Below are 24,575 nucleotides of genomic sequence, written 5' to 3'. Positions count from 1 at the left end.
TGGCAGGGTGACGGTCGTCCATCATTGCTGAGGCCTGAGTACGTAAACAAAGCAGCCAGCAAAGCTCGAACTGGGCAGAGCCCACCACAGCTCTGCAGGGCTGCTGCCTCTGTAGACTCTACCTCTGTGGGCAGGGCATAGCGAACAAAAGGCAGCAGAAACTTCTACAGACTTAAACATCCCTGTCTGACAGCTCTGAAGAGAGCAGTGGTTCTCCAAGTATGGTGTTTGAGCTCTGAGAACAGACAGACTGCCTCCTCAAGTGTGTCCCTGACCCCCATGTAGCCTAACTGGGAGACACCTCCCAGTAGAGGCTGACTGACACCTCATACAGGTGGGTGCCCCTCTGGGACACAGCTTCCAGAGGAAGGATCAGGCAGCAATATTTGCTGTTCTGCAGCCTCTGCTGGTGATACTCAGGCAAACAGGGTCTGGAGTGGACCTCCAGCAAACTCCAACAGACCTGCAGCTAAGGGACCTGACTGTTAGAAGGAAAACTTAACAAACAGAAAGGAATAGCATCAACATCAACAAAAAGGACATTCACACCAAAACCCCATCTGTAGGTCACCAGTATCAAAGACCAAAAGTAGATAAAATCACAAAGATGGGGAGAAATCAGAGCAGAAAAGCTGAAAATTCTGAAAACCAGAACACCTCTTTTCCTCCAAAGGACTGCAATTGCTCCCCAGCAATGTTTCAGAACAAAACTGGATGGAAAATGACTTTGACGAGCTGCCAGAAGTAGGCTTCAGAAAGTTGGTAATAACAAACTTCTCCGAGCTAAAGGAGGATGCTCAAGCCCATCACAAGGAAGCTAAGAACCCTGAAAAAAGATTAGACAAATGGCTAACTAGAATAAACAGTATAGAGAAGATCTTAAATGACCTGATGGAGCTGAAAAGCATGGCATGAGAACTACGTGATGCATGCACAAGCTTCAATAGCTGATTTGATCAAGTGGAAGAAAGAGTATCAGTGACTGAAGATCAAATTAATGAAATAAGGAGAGAAGAGAAGTTTAGAGAAAAAAGAGTAAAAAGAAACAAACAAAGCCTCCAAGAAATATGGGACTATGTGAAAAGACCAAATCTACATTTGACTGGTGTACCTGAAAGTGACAGGGAGAATGGAATCAAGTTGGAAAACACTCTTCAGGATATTATCCAGGAGAACTTCCCCAACCTAGCAAGGCAGGTCAACTTTCAAATTCAGGAAATACAGAGAACACCACAACGATACTCCTAGAGAAGAGCAACTCCAAGACACACAATTGTCAGATTCATCAAGGTTGAAATGAAGGAAAAAATGGTAAGGGCAGCCAGAGAGAAAGGTTGGGTTACCCACAAAGAGGAGCCCATCGGACTAATAGCGGATCTCTTGGCAGAAACTCTACAAGCCAGAAGAGAGTGGGGGTCAATATTCAACATTCTTAAAGAAAAGAACTTTCAACCCAGAATTTCATATCCAGCCAAACTAAGCTTCATAAGTGAAGGAGAAATAAAATCCTTCGGACAAGTAAATGCTGAAAGATTTTGTCACCACCAGGCCTGCCTTACAAGAGCTCCTGAAGGAAGCACTAAACATGGAAAGGAACAACTGGTACCAGTCACTGCAAAAGCATGCCAAAGTATAAAGACCATCGATACTAGGAAGAAACTGCATCAACTAACAGGCAAAATAACCAGCTAACATCATAATGACAGGATCAAATTCACGCACAACAATATTAACCTTAAATGTAAGTGGGCTAAATGCCCCAATTAAAAGACACAGACTGGCAAATTGGATAGAGTCAAGACCCATCAGTGTACTATCTTCAGGAGACCCATCTCACATGCAGAGACACACAGAGGCTCAAAATATAGGGATGGAGGAAGATCCATCAAGCAAATGGAAAGCAAAAAAAGCAGGGGTTGCAATCCTAGTCTCTGATAAAACAGACCTTAAACCAACAAAGATCAAAAGAGACAAAGAAGGCCATTACATAATGGTAAAGGGATCAATTTAACAAGAAGAGCTAACTATCCTAAATATATATGCACCCAATACAGGAGTACCTAGATTCATAAAGCAAGTCCTTAGAGACTACAAAGAGACTTAGACTCCCACACAATAATAATGAGAGACTTTAACACCCCTCTGTCAATATTATACATACCAACAAGACAGAAAGTTAACAAGGATATCCAGGAATTGAACTCAGCTCTGCATCAAGCGGACCTAACAGACACCTACAGAACTCTCCACCCCAAATCAACAGAATATACCTTTTTCTCAGCACCACATCGCACTTATTCCAAAACTGACCACATAGTTGTAAGTAAAGCACTCCTCGGCAAATGTAAAATAATAGAAATCACAACAAACTGTCTCTCAGACCACAGTGCAATCAAATTAGAACTCAGGAGTAAGAAACTCACTCAAAACCACACAACTACATGGCAACTGGACAACCTGCTCCTGAATGACTACTGGGTAAATAACGAAATGAAGGCAGAAATAAAGATGTTATTTGAAACCAATGACAACAAAGACACAACGTACCAGAGTCTCTGGACACATTTAAAGTAGTGTGTAGAGGGAAATTTATAGCACTAAATGCCCACAAGAGAAAGTAGAAAAGATCTAAAACTGACACCCTAACTCACAGTTAAAAGAACTAGAGAAGCAAAAGCAAACAAATTCAAAAGCTAGCAGAAGGCAAGAAATAACTAAGATTAGAGCAGAACTAAAGGAGATAGAGACACAAAAACCCTTCAAAAAAATCAGTGAATCCAGGAGCTGTTTTTTCAAAAAAGATCAACAAAATTGATAGACTGCTAGCAAGACTAATAAAGAAGAAAAGAGAGAAGAATCAAATAGATGCAATAAAAAATGATAAAGGGGATATCACCACTGATTCCACAGAAATACAAACTACCATGACAGAATACTATAAACACCTCTATGCAAATAAACTAGAAAATCTAGAAGAAATGGATAAATTCCTGGACACATACACCCTTCCAAGACTAAACCAGGAAGAAGCTGAATCTCTGAAGAGACCAATAACAGGCTCTGAAATTGAGGCAATAATTAATAGCCTACCAACCAAAAAAAGTGCAAGACCAGATGGATTCACAGCCGAATTCTACCAGAGGTACAAAGAGAAGCTGGTACCATTCCTTCTGAAACTATTCCAATCAACAGAAAAAGACGGAATCCTCCCTAACTCATTTTATGAGGCCAACATCATCCTGATACCACAGCCTGGCAGACAAAACAAAAAAAGAGAATTTTAGACGAATATCCCTGATGAACATCAATGCGAAAATCCTCAATAAAATACTGGCAAATCGAATCCAGCAGCACATCAAAAAGCTTATCCACCATGATCAAGTCGGCTTCATCCCTGGGATGCAAGGCTAGCTCAACATGTGCAAATCAATAAATGTAATCCATCACATAAACAGAACCAACGACAAAAACCACGATTATCTCGATAGATGCAGAAAATTTTGACTTTGACAAAATTCAACAGCCCTTCGTGCTAAAAACTCTCAATAAACTAGGTACCAATGGGATGTATCTCAAAATAATAAGAGCTATTTATGACAAACCCACAGCCAGTTATCATACTGAATGGGCAAAAACTGGAAGTATTCCCTTTGAAAACTAGCACAAGACAGGGATGCACTCTCTCACCACTCCTATGCAACATAGTGTTGGAAGTTCTGGCAAGGGCAATCAGGTAAGAGAAAGAAATAAAGGGTACTCAGTTAGGAAAAGAGGAAGTCAAATTGTCCCAGTTTGCAGATAACATGATTGTATGTTTAGAAAACCCCATTGTCTCAGCCCAAAATCTCCTTAAGCTGATAAGCAACTTCAGCAAAGTCTTAGGATATAAAATCAATGTGCAAAAATCAAAAGCATTCCTTTACACCAATAAGAGATAAACGGAGAGCCAAATCGTGAGTGAACTCCCATTCACAATTGCTAGAAAGAGAATAAAATACCTAGGAATCCAACTTACAAGGGATGTGAAGGACCTCTTCAAGGAGAACTACAAACCACTGCTCAACGAAATAAAAGAGGACACAAACAAATGGAAGAACATTCCATGCTCATGGATAGGAAGAATCAATATCATGAAAATGGCCATACCGCCCAAGGTAATAGATTAAATGCCATCCCCATCAAGCTACCAATGACTTTCTTCACAGAATTGGAAAAAACTACTTTAAAGTTCACATGGAACCGAAAAAGAGCCCGCATTGCCAAGATAATCCTAAGCAAAAAGAACAAAGCTGGAGGCATCACACTATCTGACTTCAAACTATACTACAGGGCTACAGTAACCAAAACAGTGCGGTATTGGTACCAAAGCAAAGAGATAGACCAATGGAACAGAACAGAGGCCTCAGAAGTAACACCAACATCTACAGCCATCTGATCTTTGACAAACCTGAGAAAAACAAGAAATGGGGAAAGGATTCCCTATTTAATAAATGGTGCTGGGAAAACTGGCTAGCCATATGTAGAAAGCTGAAACTGGATCCCTTCCTTACACCTTATACAAAAATTAATTCAAGATGGATTCAAGACTTAAATGTTACACCTAAAACCATAAAAACCCTAGAAGAAAACCTAGGCAATACCATTCGGGACATAGGCATGGGCAAGGACTTCATGACTAAAACACCAAAAGCAACGGCAACAAAAGCCAAAACAGACAAATCGGATCTCATTAAACTAAAGAGCTTCTGCACAGCAAAAGAAACTACCATCAGAGTGAACAGGCAACCTACAGAATGGGGGAAATTCTTGCAATCTACCCATCTGACAAAGGGCTAATATCCAGAATCTACAAAGAACTTAAACAAATTTACAAGAAAAAAAACAAGCAACCCCATCAAAAAGTGGGCAAAGGATATGAACAGACACTTCTCAAAAGAAGACATTTATGCAGCCAACAGACACATGAAAAAATGCTCATCATCACTGGTCATCAGAGAAATGCAAATCCAAATCACAATGAGATACCATCTCAAACCAGTTAGAATGGTGATCATTAACAAGTCAGGAAACAACAGATGCTGGAGAGGATGTGGAGAAATAGGAACACTTTTACACTGTTGGTGGGAGTGTAAACTAGTCCAACCACTGTGGAAGACAGTGTGGCGACTCCTCAAGGATCTAGAAATAGAAATACCATTTGACCCAGCAATCCCATTATTGGGTATATACCCAAAGGATTATAAATTATGCTACTATAAAGACACATGCACACATATGTTTATTGTGGCACTATTCACAGTAGCAAAAACTTGGAACCAACCCAAATGTCCATCAATGACATACTGGATTAAGAAAATGTGGCACATATACACCATGGAATACTATGCATCTATAAGCAAGGATGAGTTCATGTCCTTTGCAGGGACATGGATGAAGCTGGAAACCATCATTCTGAGCAAACTATCACAAGGACAGAAAACCAAACACTGCATGTTTTCACTGATAGGTGGGTACTGAACAATGAGAACACTTGGACACAGGGCGGGGAATATCACACATAGGGGGCCTGTCGCGGGGTGGGGCGCAGGGGGAGGGACAGCATTAGAAATACCTAATGTAAATGATGAGTTAATGGGTGCAGCAAACCAACATGGCACATGTATACCTACGTAACAAACCTGCAAGTTGTGCATATATACCCTAGAACTTAAAATATAAGAAAATAAAATAAAATAACACATCTAAAAAAAAAAAAGACAAACAGTAATTTTTTGCTAAGTTGAAATTTTTCATAATATACAGTTGAAAAAAAATGCACCAATGGTGATTTCCTCAGGCAGTAATTTTTTTGACACAGAGTCTCTGTTGCCCAGGCTGGAGTGCAGTGGCGCGATCTCAGCTCACTGCAAGCTTCACCTCCTGGGTTCATGCCATTCTCCTGCCTCAGCCTCCTGAGTAGCTGGGACTATAGGCACCCACCATCACGCCCAGCTAATTTTTTGTATTTTTAGTAGAGACGGGGTTTCACCGTGTTAGCCAGGATGGTCTCGATCTTTTGACCCCGTGATCCGCCCACCTTGGCCTCCCAAAGTGCTGGGATTACAGGCATGAGCCACTGCGCCGGGCCATCTTGGGCAGTAATTTTATGAGTGATTTTTACATTATTACTTTATACTTTTCTGTATTTTCTAAATAGGTTTTATAATTTTCATTAGAAAGGGGGAAAAAAAGGCTGCATCAACCACACAAAGGTATTAAACTTTTCTCTGTCTCTGTGCACAGACACACACACATACGCTCATTCACTGATTGCCTGGCTCAATCAGGCTCAGCCACAAGTGCCAGCATCAGCCTTTTTGTAAACAGGCATTTCCTTTTCAGGAATCAGTCCCAGGTTCCCAGAGAAAATATGGCTTTGCTAGAATCCCTGCTAGTTAACAGCAGCCACACTCACAGCTCGATGCCGTGTTCGATGATTTCTTTTTGTTGCTTGATGACCTCAAATTGCTCGGGGTCATCCTGAACAGTTGTCTGGGTCCCTGAGGACACTGTGGACTCCATGGATGTCACACTGCACCGTCTCGCCATGTCAAGGCCTTTCCCATCCCCCATTTCCTGATCCATGAGCCTCTCCTGACCTGCAGAGAAGTAAAAGTAAAGGAAGCCAAATAAGCAGGTGGGGGACAGACATAGCCGAGCTAGGTCTGGCTGCATGGCTCCCTTTCCCAGACCTGTAATAGCAACAACTCTATACCATAAAGATTATAAGCATGAAACCTTAGTATCTGATACTTTACTTAAAAACTTGTTTCCTCATGGAACTTGATGAGCTAATTCTTTTTTTTTTTTTTGAGATGGAGTCTCACACTGTCGTCCTGGCTGGAGTGCAGTGGCGCAATCTCGGCTCACTGCAACCTCCGCCTTGCAGGTTCAAGTGATTCTCCCGCGTCAGCCTCCAGAGTAGCTGGGATTACAGGCGCCCACCACCATACCCGGCTAATTTTTTGTATTTTTAATAGAGACAGGGTTTCACTATGTTGTTCAGGCTGGTCTTCAATGCCTCATCTCGTGATCCACCACCCTCGGCCTCCCAAAGTGCTGGGGTTATAGGCATGAGCCACCACACCAGGCCTTGATGAGCTAATTCTAAAATTCACATGAAAGTGTAAAAAAGGCAAAATAACGGCCGGGCGCGGTGGCTCAAGCCTGTAATCCCAGCACTTTGGGAGGCCGAGACGGGCGGATCACGAGGTCAGGAGATCGAGAGACGATCCCGGCTAACACGGTGAAACCCCGTCTCTACTAAAAAATACAAAAAAAATAGCCGGGCGAGGTGGCGGGCGCCTGTAGTCCCAGCTACTCGGGAGGCTGAGGCAGGAGAATGGCGTGAACCCGGGAGGCGGAGCTTGCAGTGAGCTGAGATCCGGCCACTGCACTCCAGCCTGGGTGACAGAGCAAGACTCCGTCTCAAAAAAAAAAAAAAAAAAAAGGCAAAATAACGAGCAAGACAACTTAAAGAACAATGAATAGGAGGACTTGCCCTACAAGATACCAAAAACAAGTGTGGTGTTGGTGTTAAAACAGACAAACAGAACAGAATAGAAAGTCTAGAAAGAAGGCCAGGCACAATGGCTCACATCTGTAATCCCAGTGCTTTGGGAGGCTAAGGTGGGAGGACTGCTTGAGCCCAGGAGTTTAAGGCTGCAGTGAGCTACAACTGCACCACTGTACTCCAGCCTGGGTAATGGAAAGAGACCCTGTCTCTTTAAAAAAATTAAAATTCCAGAAACAGACTTACATACACAGGAACATTTGGTGTATCATAAACGTGATGCTTTGAATCAGTGAGGGAATGAGCAACTATTAAAAAGGCACTGGAGCAACTGGCTCTGCATTTGAAACAATGAAGTTACAGCATAACTTCACACAACTCCAGATGCATTAAAAAGCAGAACTTTCAAAATAATATAGGTATTTAGCAAACCAAAAAGGCTTTTTCAATTCTAAAACAACTATACTAAGACAACTGTTCCCAGCAGTCACAGGAGCCTATTAGGAATGGAGGTGGGTATGGCAGCAACGCTGTCTCACCGAGGCTGGTCTGGTGGTTGGGATTCACATACAGGTCTTTGCTCCACTCCACCATGCACTTGAGAATGGACACGAGACACTCCAGGCCTTTCTTCCTCAGGCTGAGCTCCTAAGGGACGAAGTGACACAGGAAAGAGACTTAAGAGAAAAACAAAGAGAACAGACATCTATGAGGCTTTCTCGGACCCCAGTGAGGCTATGAGATAAATCACTGACAGTCAGTGCTATTAAGGATGAAACAAACCCAGAGCTAAGAAGTGACAAGTATCAAGGATACATTGCGAAAACCCTGGACATCTCTAAAGATGCTCATTATAAACACTCCAGCAGCAAAAATATGGGACATGTGTTTTCCTAAAATGAACAACGTTATTTGGATTTTCAAAAGAAGTTTTCATTCATTGCTTGTGTGATTAAAAAAAAAACTTTAAATTTTATTATTATTTTTTTAATAACAAGGTCTTGGCCAGGCGCTGTGGTTCAAGCCTGTAATCCTAGCACTTTGGGAGGCTGAGGCGGGGGGATCACCTGAGGTAAGGAGTTCAAGACCAGCCTGGACAAGATGGTGAAACCCCGTCTCTACTAAAAAGACAAAAATAAGCCGGGTGTGGTGGCAGCCACCTGTAATCCCTGCCATTCGGGAGGCTGAGGCAGGAGAATCACTTGAACCTGGGAGGTGGACGTTGCAGTGAGCTGAGATCGTGCCACTGCACTCCAGCCTGGGTGACAGAGCGAGATTCTGTCTCCAAAAATAAAAATAAAAAAAAAATCACACACAAATAACAAGGTCTTAACCAGTGACTCTGAAAAAAAGGAGAAAAGAACCTTGAATTATGCTGCAAGTGACTCTGGATACAACATATCCCCTAAACACCCACAAATGCATTCCATTTTAAGGCTCACCCTTTAAGTAAATAAAAATACTGATTTTCAAAAATAAATAGCATTCTTAAATAACAAGTTGAATATGAGTTGCAGATCATCTAAAAAAACTGCAAATATTTTAGATTCAAAACAGCATCTCGGACAGCACAGATTTCTGTATTTCTAATGACAACTATGACCATCTTTTAGGAAAAATGCCCATACACCAAAATTCCACACATAATTCCAGGGAGGTCGGAGACCCTCTGACCAGTTCATTCAGAAACCTAGAGTTAAGCATCCTATTTTCTTTGTAGGTGCTCTAATAAGGTATTCTGCTCCTAGCCAATCTCCTTTGCCTCTATTGCAGACTGGGATCCTGTTTTCCTTTGGAAGGGTGACTGAGAATGAATTTGCTTCCTATGGGTCTCAGCTCAAAGGTCACCTTCTAAGGGATACTACCCTAATGACTCCATTAAGAATTACAGCACCCCACCTCCAGCACTTCCTCTCTGCCGTCCCTGCTTTATTCTTCTTCTCTGCAGACCTTATGATCATCTGAACTGACTTCTTTAATGTCGTTTTATGATGGCAGGAAATGTGAGAATACGTATGCCTGTTTTGTTCACTGCTATATCAAGGACAGTGCCTGGCATGTGGTGGCACTCAATAAATGTTTATTGGAATGAATAAACTTTAATACAATTGAGTGTCCACAGTGTTTTTACCTGCAGAGGTGTCATTCCCAGCTCATGTCCACTTCTTCCCTGAGCAATTTTGGATAAATCATTTACAAGGCGCTCGAAAATGTTAGCAGCATTTAAATCACAGTCGTAGTTGACATAAATATCCACAACACACTGGGCATCTTGGAAAATAACATACAAGTATCAGAAATTCTGATCAAATAGCAGTTATGTTTTCTTATCAAACAAGATGTTTGCCAACAAATTTCCCCAGTGAACTACAGGCTCCAGTGGCCGCATCTCACTCAGGAAACACATGTTGGAAGTACTAGGAAGCTGGCAGAGAGGAGGTTGTTTTCAGGCCCGCTTCTGAGCAAACTGAAATCTCAGGCGGTTCATTCCACCCGTCCAAGGCTCACTTTTCTCATCAAGGAAGGGGCTAACAATTGCCTGATCCACCTCTTAAAGTTGTGTCACTCTTATAAAAATACATTAGATGCCAGACAAGCAGGATGCTTACTTTGAGGCCACACAATTGTATAGTGTAAGGTAAATCCACATTTACCATAGCACCCAATCAAAAATTGGCAGCACCAATATCTTAGGTCCTGTGACTAACAGTACTCAGCTTGTAGGTAATGTAACCAAGTGTTCCAGTTTGATGAGATTAGGGGGTTTCTGGGACATGAGACTTAGTGCTAAAACCAGGAAGTCCTTGGCAAACCAGCCTGAGTTGGTCATCCTCTAAAAAAGGAGAGGTGGGACAGGACTAGGTTAGAATTAGCCTTTTATTTCCAATCCTTCTTTAAAACTCTAAAAGGAGGAGTTAAAAGTCTTAATCTGAGCTTTGGCAAATTAAAGCATCAAAAGTCCAGTGGATGAGTGTCCCCAGGTGAAAATACCTGCACAGATCCTCGTCAGAGTCTGAATGACCATCCACCTGTGCTCAAAAGAACTTGTTGATGTTTCTAAAATGTTCAAGAAAATTTCTTTGAAAAAGACCTATATGACATAAAGACAAAGGAGGACACTAATTAACAGTTTCAACCAGGGCTCAAAACCTCCAAAGTCTTCAGAAGCCAACCCGATCCTGCAGTAAGTAAAGCACCCTGGGCAGGAGAGTGGAGCGCCCGCCCGGCTGGGCAGCGTCAGGACCCTGGCCTTGGTGGGGACGGCTGGCAGGGTAGGGGCCATCAGGGGAGCTGCCAAGTGGAAATGCAGGACCCATGTTGTGACTTTTTGGAGAGAAACCAGAAATCTGGAGTTTCATGTAAGATAGGATTTCTCAATTTGGCAACTAATCTAAATGATTTCAAACAATTTACAGACCAAACAGACATGTTTAAGGGGCGAGCCCAGCATATAGCCCATATCCTTTGGTTAAAATGAAAGGCACATAAGATCTGGGGGCAGTAACTTTTTTTTTTTTTTTTGAGACAGAGTCTCGCTCTGTTGCCCAGGCTGGAGCGCAGTGGCGCAATCTCAGCTCACTGTAAGCTCTGCCTCCTGGGTTCATGCCATTCTCCTGCCTCAGCCTCCCGAGTAGCTGGGACTACAGGCGCCCACCACCTCGCCTGGCTAATTTTTTTGTATTTTTAGTAAAAACAGTGTTTCACCATGTTAGCCAGGATGATCTCAATCTGACCTCGTGATCCGCCCGCCTCAGCCTCCCAAAGTGCTGGGATTACAGGCATGAGCCACTGTGCCCAGCCTGAGGGCAGTAACTTTTTATAAAAAGATACTCTCTTACTCATTTAAAAAGTTCTGATTTACTGGGGTGCCAGCTGATGAGTATGCCATTTACCCTCCCTGCCCTTGCCCACTCCTGAGTTCCGGATGGTAAGATATGAAACATTTTCACGAACCATTTTCCTAATGCTTAGTGTATAATATTAGCAGCATTCTCAACATTGAGTATTATTATTAATAATAGTAAACAATCAAATGAAAAAACTTTGGAGTCCATACCTCTATCTGCATTTTCAAGTGCATTTTAAAGTTTGAAAGAAGAGTAAGAAAAATGGCAAGAGACAGCTCAAAGACATCAGGCACTGAAGAGACGCCGTTTTTGGACAAGGCCACACAGAGATATTGCTTGATTGCATTGATGAACATCTCGTGAGTCCTAAATACGGGGCCAGCATTTTGTAACACAGAGAGAAGCAGCTGCAGGGAAACCACCTTGGAACGCAGCTCATGGGATCTGGCAAAGAAAATGAAAAACCGTAACAGTGCTAAAAGAAAAAATGTCAAACAGTATGTTTCTTGAGAAGGCCTTGCTCCTCTACCAATGAGCAGAAGTATAAAGAATTAATAGCACCTAAATGTCAGGAGAATCAGGGCAGATGGCATGAGGTGGGTCCTTCTGGAATTGCAGGCCCTTTGAGAACAAGAGCTGCCAATTCCTTTTTGTCTCTCTCCATCACAAAGTAGAGAATACAGCAGGAGCAAAGTGTCAACTGATTCTGGAGAGCAGGTTCTACAACTGCACTGAGAGAATCAATGACTTTACATCACTTGTGGGAGGCTGAGACACCTGGCTCACCCTATCTTAACACACCATGAAGACGGTGCTCTTTATCCACCTACCTCACAGCCCTCCCTCACCGCTGCCCATCCCTGAGTTCAGGTATGGTAAGAAATGGTACACTTTCATGAACTATTTTCTTAACACTTATTTTTATTTTTTAAAATTTACTGTTGCTCTGTTGCCCAGGCTAGAGTTCAGTGACACGATCTCGGCTCACTGCAACCTCTGCCTCTTGGGTTCAAGTGATTCTCTTGCCTCAGCCTCCTGAGTGGCTGGGATTACAGGTGCGTACCAGCACACCCAGCTAATTTTTGTATTTTTAGTAGAGATGGGGTTTTGTCTTGTTGGCCAGGCTGGTTTCAAACTCCTGGCCTCAAGTGATCCACCCACCTCGGCCTCCCAGAGTGTTGGGATTATAGGGGTGAGCCACCACACCTGGCCTATTTTCCTAATACCTATCATAGTATTAGCAGCATTCACAATAGATGAATTGAAGATTATTATTAATGACTAATGACAGGAACAACAGTGACAATTTATAAAGTACAAGGCTCCATGCTCAGGACAACACCGATATTTCATTTAATCAATCCTGTAAGATGATTTTCCATATTCCCATTTTTCAGATGAGGCTTGGTAAGACATATAACCAAGGAACTGCTCTCAGGTGGAGGAGCCAAGATCTAAATGCAGCTCTTTCTGGCTCTGAAGCCTCTGCTTTCTTCACTCCACAGCACTGACATCCTTGTAGTAGTTTGTTTACTACAAAGAAATGTTTGGCTTCCCTGTGTCCCAATCTGGGGCTTAGATCTGTATCGATGAAGCAGAGGTTTCCAAACACAACAGGGAACTGAGGTTTGCAGGTATCCTGTCCCTCCCCACCCCACATCAGGAGATTCAATCCACTAGCTAGTAAAAATGTGCTTTTTATGTGTTCAACAAACAGACTGTTTTTAGCATTCATATGCCAAGAAAAGCAAAACTGGGCAAAATCTTGGTTGGTGGGGATACAGAGACAATTCAATATGAAAGGACTATAGAGAATGCATGAGTCTGAAAGTTGTAAAACCATTCCTGCACTTACACTGACAAAGAGACACAACACTGAAAATTCTTGGAACAAGGGGAGTGTGAAACACAGTACCATGTGCTGCTGGATCATTGGATTGAAGATGGCCAAGAACTGCTGTCTGCTTACTTTGGGTCTGGAGGGCCTTCACCAAGGGGCTTCATGGACAGCTTGCACAGGGAGCGGAACACAAGGAAGGCATCCTTCTGCAGAACATGGGAGAACCTGGCAGCCACTTGATGTCCTTGTGCATCCGATTCCTAGGATTAGAAACAAACATTAGCAGGGTGTGGTGACGCGCACCTGTAGTCCTAGTTCCTCCGGAGGCTGAGGGAGGAGGATCCATTGAGCCCAAGAGGTCAAGGCTGCAGTAAGCCATGATGGCACTGCTGCACTCCACTCTGGGGAACATAGTAAGACCGTATCTCAAAAAATAAAAAGGGAGAGGACAAAACAACAGTATAACTCTTATCAAAACTAAGAAATGTAATTATCTCATGGAAATTAAAATTCTTCTATTTAATAGGGAGACAAAGGATGTGGGGGAGGGGAGGATATGACAAAATAGGAGCTATGGAGGAGCCATCACAGCAATTCTACAACCTTGTTCCTTGTTCTTCAGAGTTGGTATGGGTGGTTTAAAATGAAACATGATCAAAAGTTAAGCTGTAAAAAAACCAAAACTAATACAGGTAATTACATTAGCTTGGGTAAGAAAGGTAGTTCTAAGAACACTATTGTAAACCAGGTGCAATGGCTCACGCCTGTAATCCCAATACTTTGGGAGGCCAAGGCAGGCAGATCACTTGAAGTCAGGAGTTCCAGACCAACTTGGCCAACATGGTGAAACCTCGTCTCTACTAATCCCAGCTTCTTGGGAGGCTAAGACAGGAGAATCGCTTGAACCTGGGAGGTAAAGGTTGCAGTGAGCCGAGATCGCGGCACTGCACTCCAGCCTGGGTGACCAAAAAATAATAATAATAATAAAAATAAAAAAAAGAATACTGTTACAGCTATTGCAGGATAAATGGGTAACAAAGGATAGGTATTACAAAATAAACTTTTTTCACCTAAAAAAAGGTAAATTACATTTAAAAACAAAACATAAAAATAAAATTTTTTGGCCAGACACGGTGGCTCACGCCTGTAATCCCAGCACTTTGGAAGGCTGAGGTGGGCAGATCACAAGGTTGGGAGATCGAGACCATCCTGGCTAAGATGGTGAAACCTCGTCTCTACTAAAAATACAAAAAATTAGCTGAGAGTGGTGGTGGGCGCCTATAGTCCCAGCTACTCAGGAGGCCGAGGCAGGAGAATGGCGTGAACCTGGGAGGCAGAGCTTGCAGTGAGCCAAGACTGCGCCACTGTACTCTAGCCTGGGCAACAGAGCAAGACTGCATCTCAAAAAAATAAATAAATAAAAATTTTTTAACATATAATAAAGATTAATATCCCCCACATATAAATGTTCTTATAATTCTTATAATTCATTAAGGAAATATGAAAACCTTCCTCCCACATGAAAAAAATGGATAAGCAATGTACCAATAAATGCAAATGATAAAGAAACATAAATGGCCTTATTACTCATCATTAGGGTAGGAGCTTTCTCCTATCAGACTAGCAAAGATGTGAATAAAGGCTGCTGCCTAGTTTTAATGAGAGAATGGGAAAATGGGTATTGAGAGATTAAAGGTGGACAGGGATTCAAGCAGTACCTTCCCAGAAGACTGACTTGGTGTTAAGGATCAAAAGCCTTAAAACTTCCAACTCCCACTCTCTTTCATTCATTTACTTATGAGACATGATCTCACTACATTTATTTATTTATTTATGAGATGGGGTCTCACTATGTTCCCCTGGCTGGATTTCTGGGCTCAAGCAATCCTCCAGCCTCAGCCTCCTGAGTAGCTGGGAATACAGAAGCATGCTATTACACTCAGCTAAAACTTCCAACTCTTGAACCATCAATACTACTCGCAGGAATTTATTCCTAAGAAGGAATTAAGAGTTATCTATAAGGATATTCATTATAGAAGCATTTCCTATGATAAAACTGGAATAATCTAAAAACCCAATAGGGAATTGGTTAATAGATTACAGTGATCCATACAGAATTTCACATGGCCATTAAAAATTTTTGTTAGCTCTACATACACTGATAGGGGAAGATGCCCACCATATAGTATTGAGTAAACAAAGCAAACTGCCGCTTATTATATAACATGAGTCCCTTGTATAGATTTAAGTGCGTCCTCAAGGGGGTTAAAAAAAAGAAAACAAAAACAAACCAAAAAACCACCTTATTCTGGTCGGATGCAGTGGTTCATGCCTGTAAACCCAGCACTTTGGGAAGCTGAGGTGAGCAGATTGCTTGAGCCCAGTTCAAGATCACCCTGGGCAACATAGTGAGACCCTGTCTCTACAAATAATAATAAAAAATTAGCCAGGTATGGTGGTGCATGCCTGTAGCCCCAGATACTCAGGGGGCTGAGGCGGCAGGATCATTTGAGCCCAGGAAGTGAAGGCTGCAGTGAGTCGAGACCACACCACTGCACTCCAGCCTAGGTGAGAATGAGATTCTGTCTCAAATAAACAACAACAAATCCTTATTCTTTTTATGTATAAAGCATAGATATACATGTTGCATATGGATATCCAGTTTACTGGTGGCATTACAACTTAACGGGGGATGATGATTAGGAAAAAATGTCTACAAAGTTTTCTTGGAGGAAGGAGCAATAATGAAAAAGGTTGAGAAACACTGGTAAAAAGACAAAGAAAGTGGGGTCTTGAGCGACAGTCACATCGTATTACTTCCTATTTTGAATGCTTATATTTAATTTTAAAGCAATTTTTAAGAGAACAATAAGGCTACTAAAAAGAATAATGTGGCGGACATATCTATGGGCCTGAGAGAATGTTCATAATATAAATTGTTTAAAAAGCAGGTTGCAACACAGGATACACACTGTATTATTCTATTTAAGTGGTAAAATATGTGAGATGGAGAAAAATCTAGAAGGATATAGGTAAGATGTTAACAAGGGCAATCTATGGGTTATGGATGGCTTTCCTATACATACTGACTTTCCAATACAGAGAAGGAAAGACAGGTAACTATATATTTTATTTTCCTATAATGAATGTATACTATTTTGAGAGAGAAGAAAAATAGCAAGAAATTTAAGTGTTAAAAGTCTGAGTAAACAGTGTTTAATAACGATGTTATATACCAAGCAACATTAGCACATTCTAAGAACTGAACCTGCTAATACAAAGAATATTGGCCCAGAACTCTGTGACTAATAAATGAATAGGGCTTGCTTATTTTAGTTGCTTCTTTTGAGGGAAGATTTTATTCTGCATTTTTTGAAAAAGTAAAAACGGCAATGAATCCAGAGGATGATCACTAACATACCAGATTATCTGCTGATGACAAGGACTGCCGGTCATCAGCTATTCCATTGGTCTGTGAGTTTTCATCAACTCCTGGGGGAATAGCACATTCCTGACACTCCAGTTCACCTAGAACTCTCTCAGGTTCTGTCAGACCATGCTTTTCCGCTGCTTCTTAAAACACAAATACAAAGTCATAGCCAAATTAGTACTGTACTTACCCTAAAAGGCTGCTTGACACCAAAAAGAAGTTATTCGTGAGCCTCCCAGCTGTTGCTTGTTTCCCCTTTTCCTGTGCCACCAGCCCATGACTGACACAATCCTGAAAAAGCCTTGGCCAAAGTGATGCTTAAGCTTTATGAGTGTTTGTTATCCACAGCCCCACTGCCAGGGCCACAGCAATATACAATTCTCTCCAGATCAATGGTGCCTCCAGAATTGTGTAATGCAGCAGCCCTGCCCACCCCCATTCACTTTTGAAAAAGATTAGAAGCAGCTAAACATGAAAGGTACAGATTTTTTAAACGTACCATTAATAAAGGAATTAGAGAAGAGTCAGTTATGACAGAAAACCTTAGTCACAGAGAAAAAATGTAAACCTAAGCTTCTTGGCAGCCATGTGAAAAAAGGGAAATAATTAAAATAAAGAATTAAATATATTTCATCATTTAATGAAGGAAAGCATATTTGATGATCAGCAGAGCAATGAAACTCTAAGAAAACTTTATAATGTGGTTCTTTATATATACATAAGGGATATGAAACAATGAGGACAATTTTCAATAATAGCTTTACAAAGCATATTTCATTCAGTATTTATCAAGTGCCTATTATGTGCCAGGCTCTGCAGTAGTGGCTAGAGGACACGAAGTAAACAAGACAAACATCCATTACCTGAAGACTTCTTGTATAGACCCCAGAAACAAATCTAAAGGTATGAAATAAAATTTTTCTATTTTACAGGCATTTCTATAAGAAGTTAAATAAATAATAGAATATGTATATAGCTTTGTGGTACCTTAACAAAAAGATAGGGCTTAGAAAAGTGGCTTTCAAATCTTGACCTCTGTAAGAAATTAATTTAAAAAATTGTATCCCAGTATAGACACGTGCACATAAATAACTGAAACACATTTCATGAAACAATACTTAACATTATATGTGATACAGTCAGATCATTTGTACTCTGTTTCATTTTACTCTTTCATTTAAAAAAAAAAGCTGATTAAAACCTACTAAGATTTTGATTTCTAGAAATAGTAATGGTTTATTGGCATTGGAACAAAATGTTCAGCATACACCCACTGACCTGAGATTCTGGGCAGAAACCATACCATGAGGCAGTTATGAATGAAGCCTAACAAAATAAAGCTTCCCTGTACACCTGATACCTGCTGACAAGTGGAGTGTCCCCTTGACACATCAATGGCTGGCCATGAAAACTCAGCTCCAATGGACATGGATCTCAGGGCTCCAGCCCACTTCTAGAAAGACCTGGACATCCCCTAATCTACAAGGCATATGGAATGGCCCTCTGCATCTCTATGTGGAGCATCTAAGCCTAACACAGTCAGACAATGTTTCTTTTTTTTGAGATGGAGTCTTGCTCTGCCACCCAGGCTGAAGTGCAGTGGCGTGATCTCGGCTCACTGAAACCTCTACCTTCCAGGTTCAAGCAATTCTGCCGCCTCAGCCTCCCAAAAAGCTGGGACTACAGGCGCGCGTCACCATGCCCGGCTACTTTTTGTATTTTTAGTAGAGATGGGGTTTCACCATATTGGCCAGGCTGGTCTCGAATTCCTGACCTTGTGATCCGCCCGCCTTGGCCTCCCAAAGTGCTGGGATTACAGGCGTGAGCCACCGCGCCCGGCCCAGACTATGTTTCTTAAACCCAATCCAAATGAGACTAAAATCAGTCAGTAAAAACAAGTCATTTTTGAATCCCATATAAAAGATGGGCAGATGTGGGAAGATTCAGTTTCCATGAGCTCCATGAGTTCTTAGGGCAGGGAAGAGGAAACTCCACCACTAAAACATTTTGCTGAGGACTTTTTGGAGGAATGAGGCAAGAGGAAAGGCTGGGTCGTCCTTGGTTCTTACCTTTAATGGCAGATGTGACTACATCTTCCAAGATGTCCTTCACCACCTCCTGGGCTCCGTCATCAGTCCCTACACACACATCCAAATATACAAAACACACATGGGTATTTCCAGGAAAAACAAAGGAAGAAGGGGAGATTACGGGGAGTTACATTTCAGAAGGCAAAGGGTGCAAATAAGTTCTCCCCAAGGCCAAATCTGATTGTGCCAATGAAGGATAACTTCCTTGAAATCGGGAAACTTAGGCAGCATCTGTTCTGCTTTTGAGGTTCCCTTTGTGGAACACTAAAACCCCACTGGCTTGTATTACTCTCTTCCTTCCTGAGTCCCAGTGGCTCGGCCCAGGGCCCTCCCTAACACCCCCAACTTGGACGCAAGAGCTCGATTTTATCCAGCTAGGGTTCCTGGCAGAACAAATGGAGCTTTCTCTTGTGCCTTAGCCTCAGGGACCAACGAGCCTTGGTAAACGACATGCCTTCTGCTGCTCTGCCTTCCCACACTGTAAACCCAGAATCTGGCATGAGATTTCCAATGTGATAGTTAAGGATTTATTCAACTTTTATGAAATGATTCTGTAATATGTTAACCGTTTAAGTAGAAGAGGTTCGGTATCTCTAATTTTTTTTTTCTTCAGAAAACTAGTTCTAGGAAAGAGTTTATATAAACAGCTCTTGACTAGATGTTTAGAAGTAAACATTACTTTTTTTTTTTTTTTGAGACAGAGTTTTGCTCTCTTGTCCAGGCTGGAGTGCAATGGCACCATCCCAGCTTACTGCAACCTCCGCCTCCTTGGCTCAAGCAATCCTCCCACCTCACCATGCCCGGCTAATTTTGTAGTTTTAGTAGAGACAAGGTTTCTCTATGTTGCCTAGGCTGGTCTTGAACTCCTGAGTTCAACTGATCCACCCACCTTGGCCTCCCAAAGTGCTGGGATTACAAGCATGAGACATCGCACCTGGCCGAACGTTACTCATTTATAAAACATCATGTTGACCAAAAAAACCATCACCTTAAAAAAGCAAAACCAAAATAATCCTTTGACTGTGTATTAATGAGAATTTTTAATCCAGCCACCATTTTTATGAGTTCTATGCTTGATCTACAAGGTCCTGGAGGGCAGTGCTAAGTATTTTCATTTCCATTGGGCACTTAACACCCTGGAACTATCTACGTGGCAAAGTAAATTCGTGTGGGAAATATTGATGTTATAAGCTTTTCCTAGAAGGCAAAGGGAACTTGAAGTCAGAAAACCCCAGAAACAGTCACAATCCGCTAAACTCACTTCTTATCTAAAAAGGATGATTTAGACTAGATCACTGTTACTCAAACTTTGGTCATTCTCAAACCACCTTCATAACTTTTGCCACATTCATGCACCACCATAATATTATATATTATTAGGTATTTTAAATATACTGTTATGCGCCACATAACAACATCTGGTCAATGAGGAATCACGTATACAATAGTGGTCCCGGAAGACTACCAGTGAAGCTGAAAAATTCCTATCGCCTAGTGACATCATAGCCGTTGTTATGTCGCAGCACAACTTATTACTTATATTGATGCTGGTGTGAACAAACCTGTGCTACCAGTCATATAAAAGAAGAGTACATGCAATTCTGTATAATACATAATAATTGGTAATAAACCAGTGTGTTATTAGTTTATGTATTTACTATAATATACTTCTTTTTTTTTTTTTTTTTTGAGAGAGAGAGTCGCAATCTGTTGCCCAGGCTGGAGTGCAGTGACACGATCTTGGCTCACTGCAACCTCCGCCTCCCAGGTTCAAGCGATTCTCTTGCCTCAGCCTCCCGAGTAACTGGGATTACAGGCCTGTGCCACAACGCCCGGCTAATTTTTGTACTTTTAGTAGAGACGGAGTTTTGCCATGTTGGCCAGGCTGGCCTCGAGCTCCTGACCTCAACTGACCTGCCTGCCTCAGCCTCCCAAAGTGTTGGGATTACAGGCGTGAGCCACCGTGCTCAGCCTATACTATACTCTTCATTGTCATTGCCTTCTACTTATTTAAAAAACAAAAAGTTAACTGTAAAAAAGTCTCAGGCAGGTTCAGGAAGCATTCCAGGAGCAAGTATTGTTATTATAGGAGATACCAACTCCATGTATGTTACAGCCGCTGAAGACCTTCCGGGGACAAGATGTGGAGGTGGAAGACAGTGATATGAATAATCCTGACCATGTGTAGGCCTAGGCTAATCTGTGTGTTTTGTGGCTTAGTTTTTAACAAAAATATTTTAAAAGTTTTAAAAACCTAAAAATTTAAGAAATAGAAAAAAAAGTTTATAGAATAAGAATATAAAGAAAAAATATTTTTGTGTATCTGTGCCATGTGTTTGTTTTTTTGTTTTTTTTTTTGTTGTTGAGACAGAGTCTTGCTTTGTCGCCCAGACTGGAGTGCAGTGGCTGGATCTCAGCTCACTGCAAGCTCCGCCGCCCGGGTTCACGCCATTCTCCTGCCTCAGCCTCCCGAGTAGCTGGGACTACAGATGCCCGCCACCTCGCCCGGCTAGGTTTTTGTATTTTTTAGTAGAGACGGGGTTTCACCGTGTTAGCCAGCATGGTCTCGATCTCCTGACCTTGTGATCCGCCCATCTCGGCCTCCCAAAGTGCTGGGATTACAGGCTTGAGCCACCGCGCCCGGCCATGTGTTTGTTTTAAACTAGATGCTATTACAAGACCCAAAAGTTAAAAAAAAAAAAGTTTATGAAATAAAAATGTTACAGTAAGCTAAAATTAATTTATTATTGAATAAAGAAAATTATTATTATTATTTTTTTAGATGGAGTCTCGCTCTGTCACCAGGCTTGATGCAGTGGCACAATCTCGGCTCTCTGCAACCTCCGCATCCCAGGTTCGAGCAATTCTCCTGCCTCAGCCTCCTGAGTAGCTGAGACTACAGGTGTGCGCCACCACACCCAGCTAATTTTTGTATTTTTAGTAGAGACGGGGTTTTACCATGTTGGCCAGGATGGTCTCAATCTCGACCTCGTGATCCAACTGCCTCGGCCTCCCAAAACGCTGGGATTACAGGCGTGAGCTACCGTGCCTGGCCAGAAAATTAATTTTATAGGCTGGGCACAGTGGCTCATGCCTATAATCCCAGCACTTCAAGAGGCCAAGGCGGGTGGATCACCTGAGGTCAGGAGTTCGAGACCAGCCTGGTCAACAACAGAAACTCAGTCTCTACCAAAAATACAAAAATTAGCCAGGCGTGGTAGCAGGCACCTGTAATCCCAGCTACTCGGGAGGCTGAGGCAGGAGAATCACTTGAACCTGGGAGGTGGAGATTGCAGTGAGCAGAGATCGTGCCACTGCACTCCAGCCTGGAGGACAAGAGCAAAACTCCGTCTCAAAAAAAAAAAAAAAAAAAGAAAGAAAATTATTTTTATAAATTTAGGGTAGCCTAAGTGTTTATGAAGCCTGCAGTGGGATATGGTCATGTCCCAGGCCTTCACATTCACTCACTGCTCACTCACTGACTCACTCAGAGTAACTTCCAGTCCTTCATGCTCCATCCATGGTAAGTGCCCTATACAGGTATATCAGTTTTTATCTTTTATACCGCATTTTGACTGCACCTTATCAAATCCTTACCACTGTGTTACCAATGCATATAGTATTCAACACGGTAACATGGCGTACAGGTTTATAGCCTAGAGGTGAAACTGCCTTTGACCCATTTCTCAGAACATAACCCTGTTGTTAAGCAATGCATGACGGCAAGTATTTACCAGTGCTCTTTAAGTTAACTCACCTTAAGCAATAAAATTCACAAAATAACAGTTTTCATATGTTACTTACATTTTCTGAATGCATATTAAAATAAATGACCTTTAAAATATAAAACGTTCTCGTGGGGCATGGCAGCTCATGCCTGTAATTCCAGCACTTTGGGAGGCTGAGGTGGGGAGGATCACTTGAGCTCAGGAGTTTGAGACTAGTTTGGACAACACAGCAAAACCCCATTTCTACAAAAAGTATAAAAATTAGCAGGGCATGGTGGCACACACCTGCAGTCCCGGCTCCTTGGGAGGCTGAGACAGGAGGATCACCTGAGCCTGAGAGGCAGAGGTTGCAGTGATTTGAGATTGCACCACTGCACTCCAGCAGGCGTGACAGAGTGAGACCCTGTCGGAAGGAAGGAAGGGAGGGAGGGAGGGAGGGAGGGAAGAAGGAGTAAGGGAGGGAAGGGTTCACTTACACAGCATCTCACCTCTTGTAATTTGGTAAACATGACTAGATATTTCTAAGTTCCTTTTCCAGTCCCAACCTTCTCTGATGCTATGATATTAATAAAAGTATGGTGACAGTTTCCAATCTGTATCATACATTCCAAAGTACACAGCACCTCATTTACATTCAACACCCAAGAAATATCAATTCATTTTATCAGAGAAGCTACAGGCTCAGTGAGTTAGACCAGAGGCTATAAAGTGGTGACTGGTAAGTACCTCTGCCTGTACATATGTATTGCTTAGCCTATCTGCTGCTTTTCAAAACTTGAATTAGCTGCCAATGTTTAAAAACCATGAGACTACTCACAAAAAACAGAAAGGGCTTCTATTTAAAAAACCCAACTCTGTGGCAACACTGGGCCACAACTGGCTGGAACCAGGTGAGGCTGCCCTCTTCAGCCAGGGCACGAACTCAGCTGATACCTTGTTGCCTCAGTCCTCACCACTCCCAATCAACTCCCTTCCCCTGGGGCCAAATGCGAGGCACCATCACACTTGGACCAATGTTGTTACTGCACAGTAAGCAGGAAAGTAACATGTCTGTCAAGAGCAAATAGGAGGCTGACTGGGCAGGGTGTTTTAAGAACATCAGAGAAAAAATGTTCCCTTGTAGAAGTGAATTCAGCATGGAGCCTGCATGTCTGATCCAGGTCCCTGCTCTGCCACTTCCCACTGTGGGGACTTAAGTTACTTAACCTCCCAAAGCCTCAGTTTCCTTACCAGTAAACAAAGCCCTGTGAGAATGATACACACAAAGCATTTAAAACAGTGCCTGAAAAAAGTGAGCTCTCAAATGCTACTTTTTATTAGGCCTGTGTGTTTATATGTAGGTGCTTGTCCTCATGATAGAAGCCTGCTCATTTCTGTCACCTGCCTGGCCCTGCAGACTAAATCCATAATGAAAATTTCCAACGAATCACACTGCAAGTAGTTTCAGTTAGTTAAAACCTTCACTATCTTTCATTCCTAAGGAGAAAAACAAAATTCCACGTCAGCACGGATCTCCTCTTTCCCTCATGGCAGTTTTTCCATTTAAACAGCATCAAGAGCAACATTTTTTGGAGGCATAGAGTATATAACTCATATTCCTTAATAGGCAGGATCCATAATAGTACTTACGCAAAATCGAAACATTCTCAGGCCAGGAAGGGCTAAGGAGAGTCAGAGAGCCCGAACACTGGCAGAAGGTTCCTCAAGAGGGAGCTGCTAAGGAAAAACCCCAATAGAAGCTCCAAAGCAGAAGACTCCACCCAGGAACCGTGGACTGCTTCCCTTGCTGACCTGACAGCCCTGGACAGGTCTCAGAAGAGTCTTTGCTGGATGTTGTGATAACCACTACTAAGTCCGTTGTATCTAAGTTTCAAGCATGCTGTGAAAGTGTTCGATAAGCAAATCAAATCAAATCTTTGAAAGGTACAAAGAATCTACTCAAAAAACACAGGTTCTGCTGGTTCCCTGGGATGTCACCACCATTACTGATTAGGCACCAGACCCTACCTGTTTCAGACTCCGTCCTGAAGCCAAATAAGAGGGCCACCTTGACTAGGTTCACATAGGAGAAACCTTGCTGCCATTCC

The 24,575-nt window shown here is 42.2% G+C and overlaps 1 protein-coding gene across 5 annotated transcripts in view; it reads right to left on the bottom strand.

Annotated features, from left to right (window-relative positions):
- ARFGEF2 (ADP ribosylation factor guanine nucleotide exchange factor 2) overlaps positions 1-24,575 on the bottom strand; it is a 114,394-nt gene that overhangs the window by 56,525 nt on the left and 33,294 nt on the right. For 3 of the 5 annotated variants that reach the window (XM_015148796.3, XM_028828499.2, XM_077951974.1), the window contains exons 7-14: positions 18,740-18,808; positions 16,662-16,813; positions 13,370-13,500; positions 11,610-11,844; positions 10,544-10,643; positions 9,684-9,823; positions 8,092-8,200; positions 6,455-6,638 (exon numbers count right to left, since the gene is read on the bottom strand). In XM_015148796.3, the coding sequence (XP_015004282.2) occupies positions 6,455-6,638; positions 8,092-8,200; positions 9,684-9,823; positions 10,544-10,643; positions 11,610-11,844; positions 13,370-13,500; positions 16,662-16,813; positions 18,740-18,808 (1,120 nt within the window). The remainder of the gene's footprint in view (positions 1-6,454; positions 6,639-8,091; positions 8,201-9,683; positions 9,824-10,543; positions 10,644-11,609; positions 11,845-13,369; positions 13,501-16,661; positions 16,814-18,739; positions 18,809-24,575) is intronic. The other 2 variants (XM_015148797.3, XM_077951975.1) reach the window with 1 other exon arrangement.

The sequence above is a fragment of the Macaca mulatta genome, chromosome 10 (assembly GCF_049350105.2).
Source record: "Macaca mulatta isolate MMU2019108-1 chromosome 10, T2T-MMU8v2.0, whole genome shotgun sequence".
NCBI lineage: Eukaryota > Metazoa > Chordata > Mammalia > Primates > Cercopithecidae > Macaca > Macaca mulatta.
This window is presented reverse-complemented; position numbering and strand designations above follow the sequence as displayed.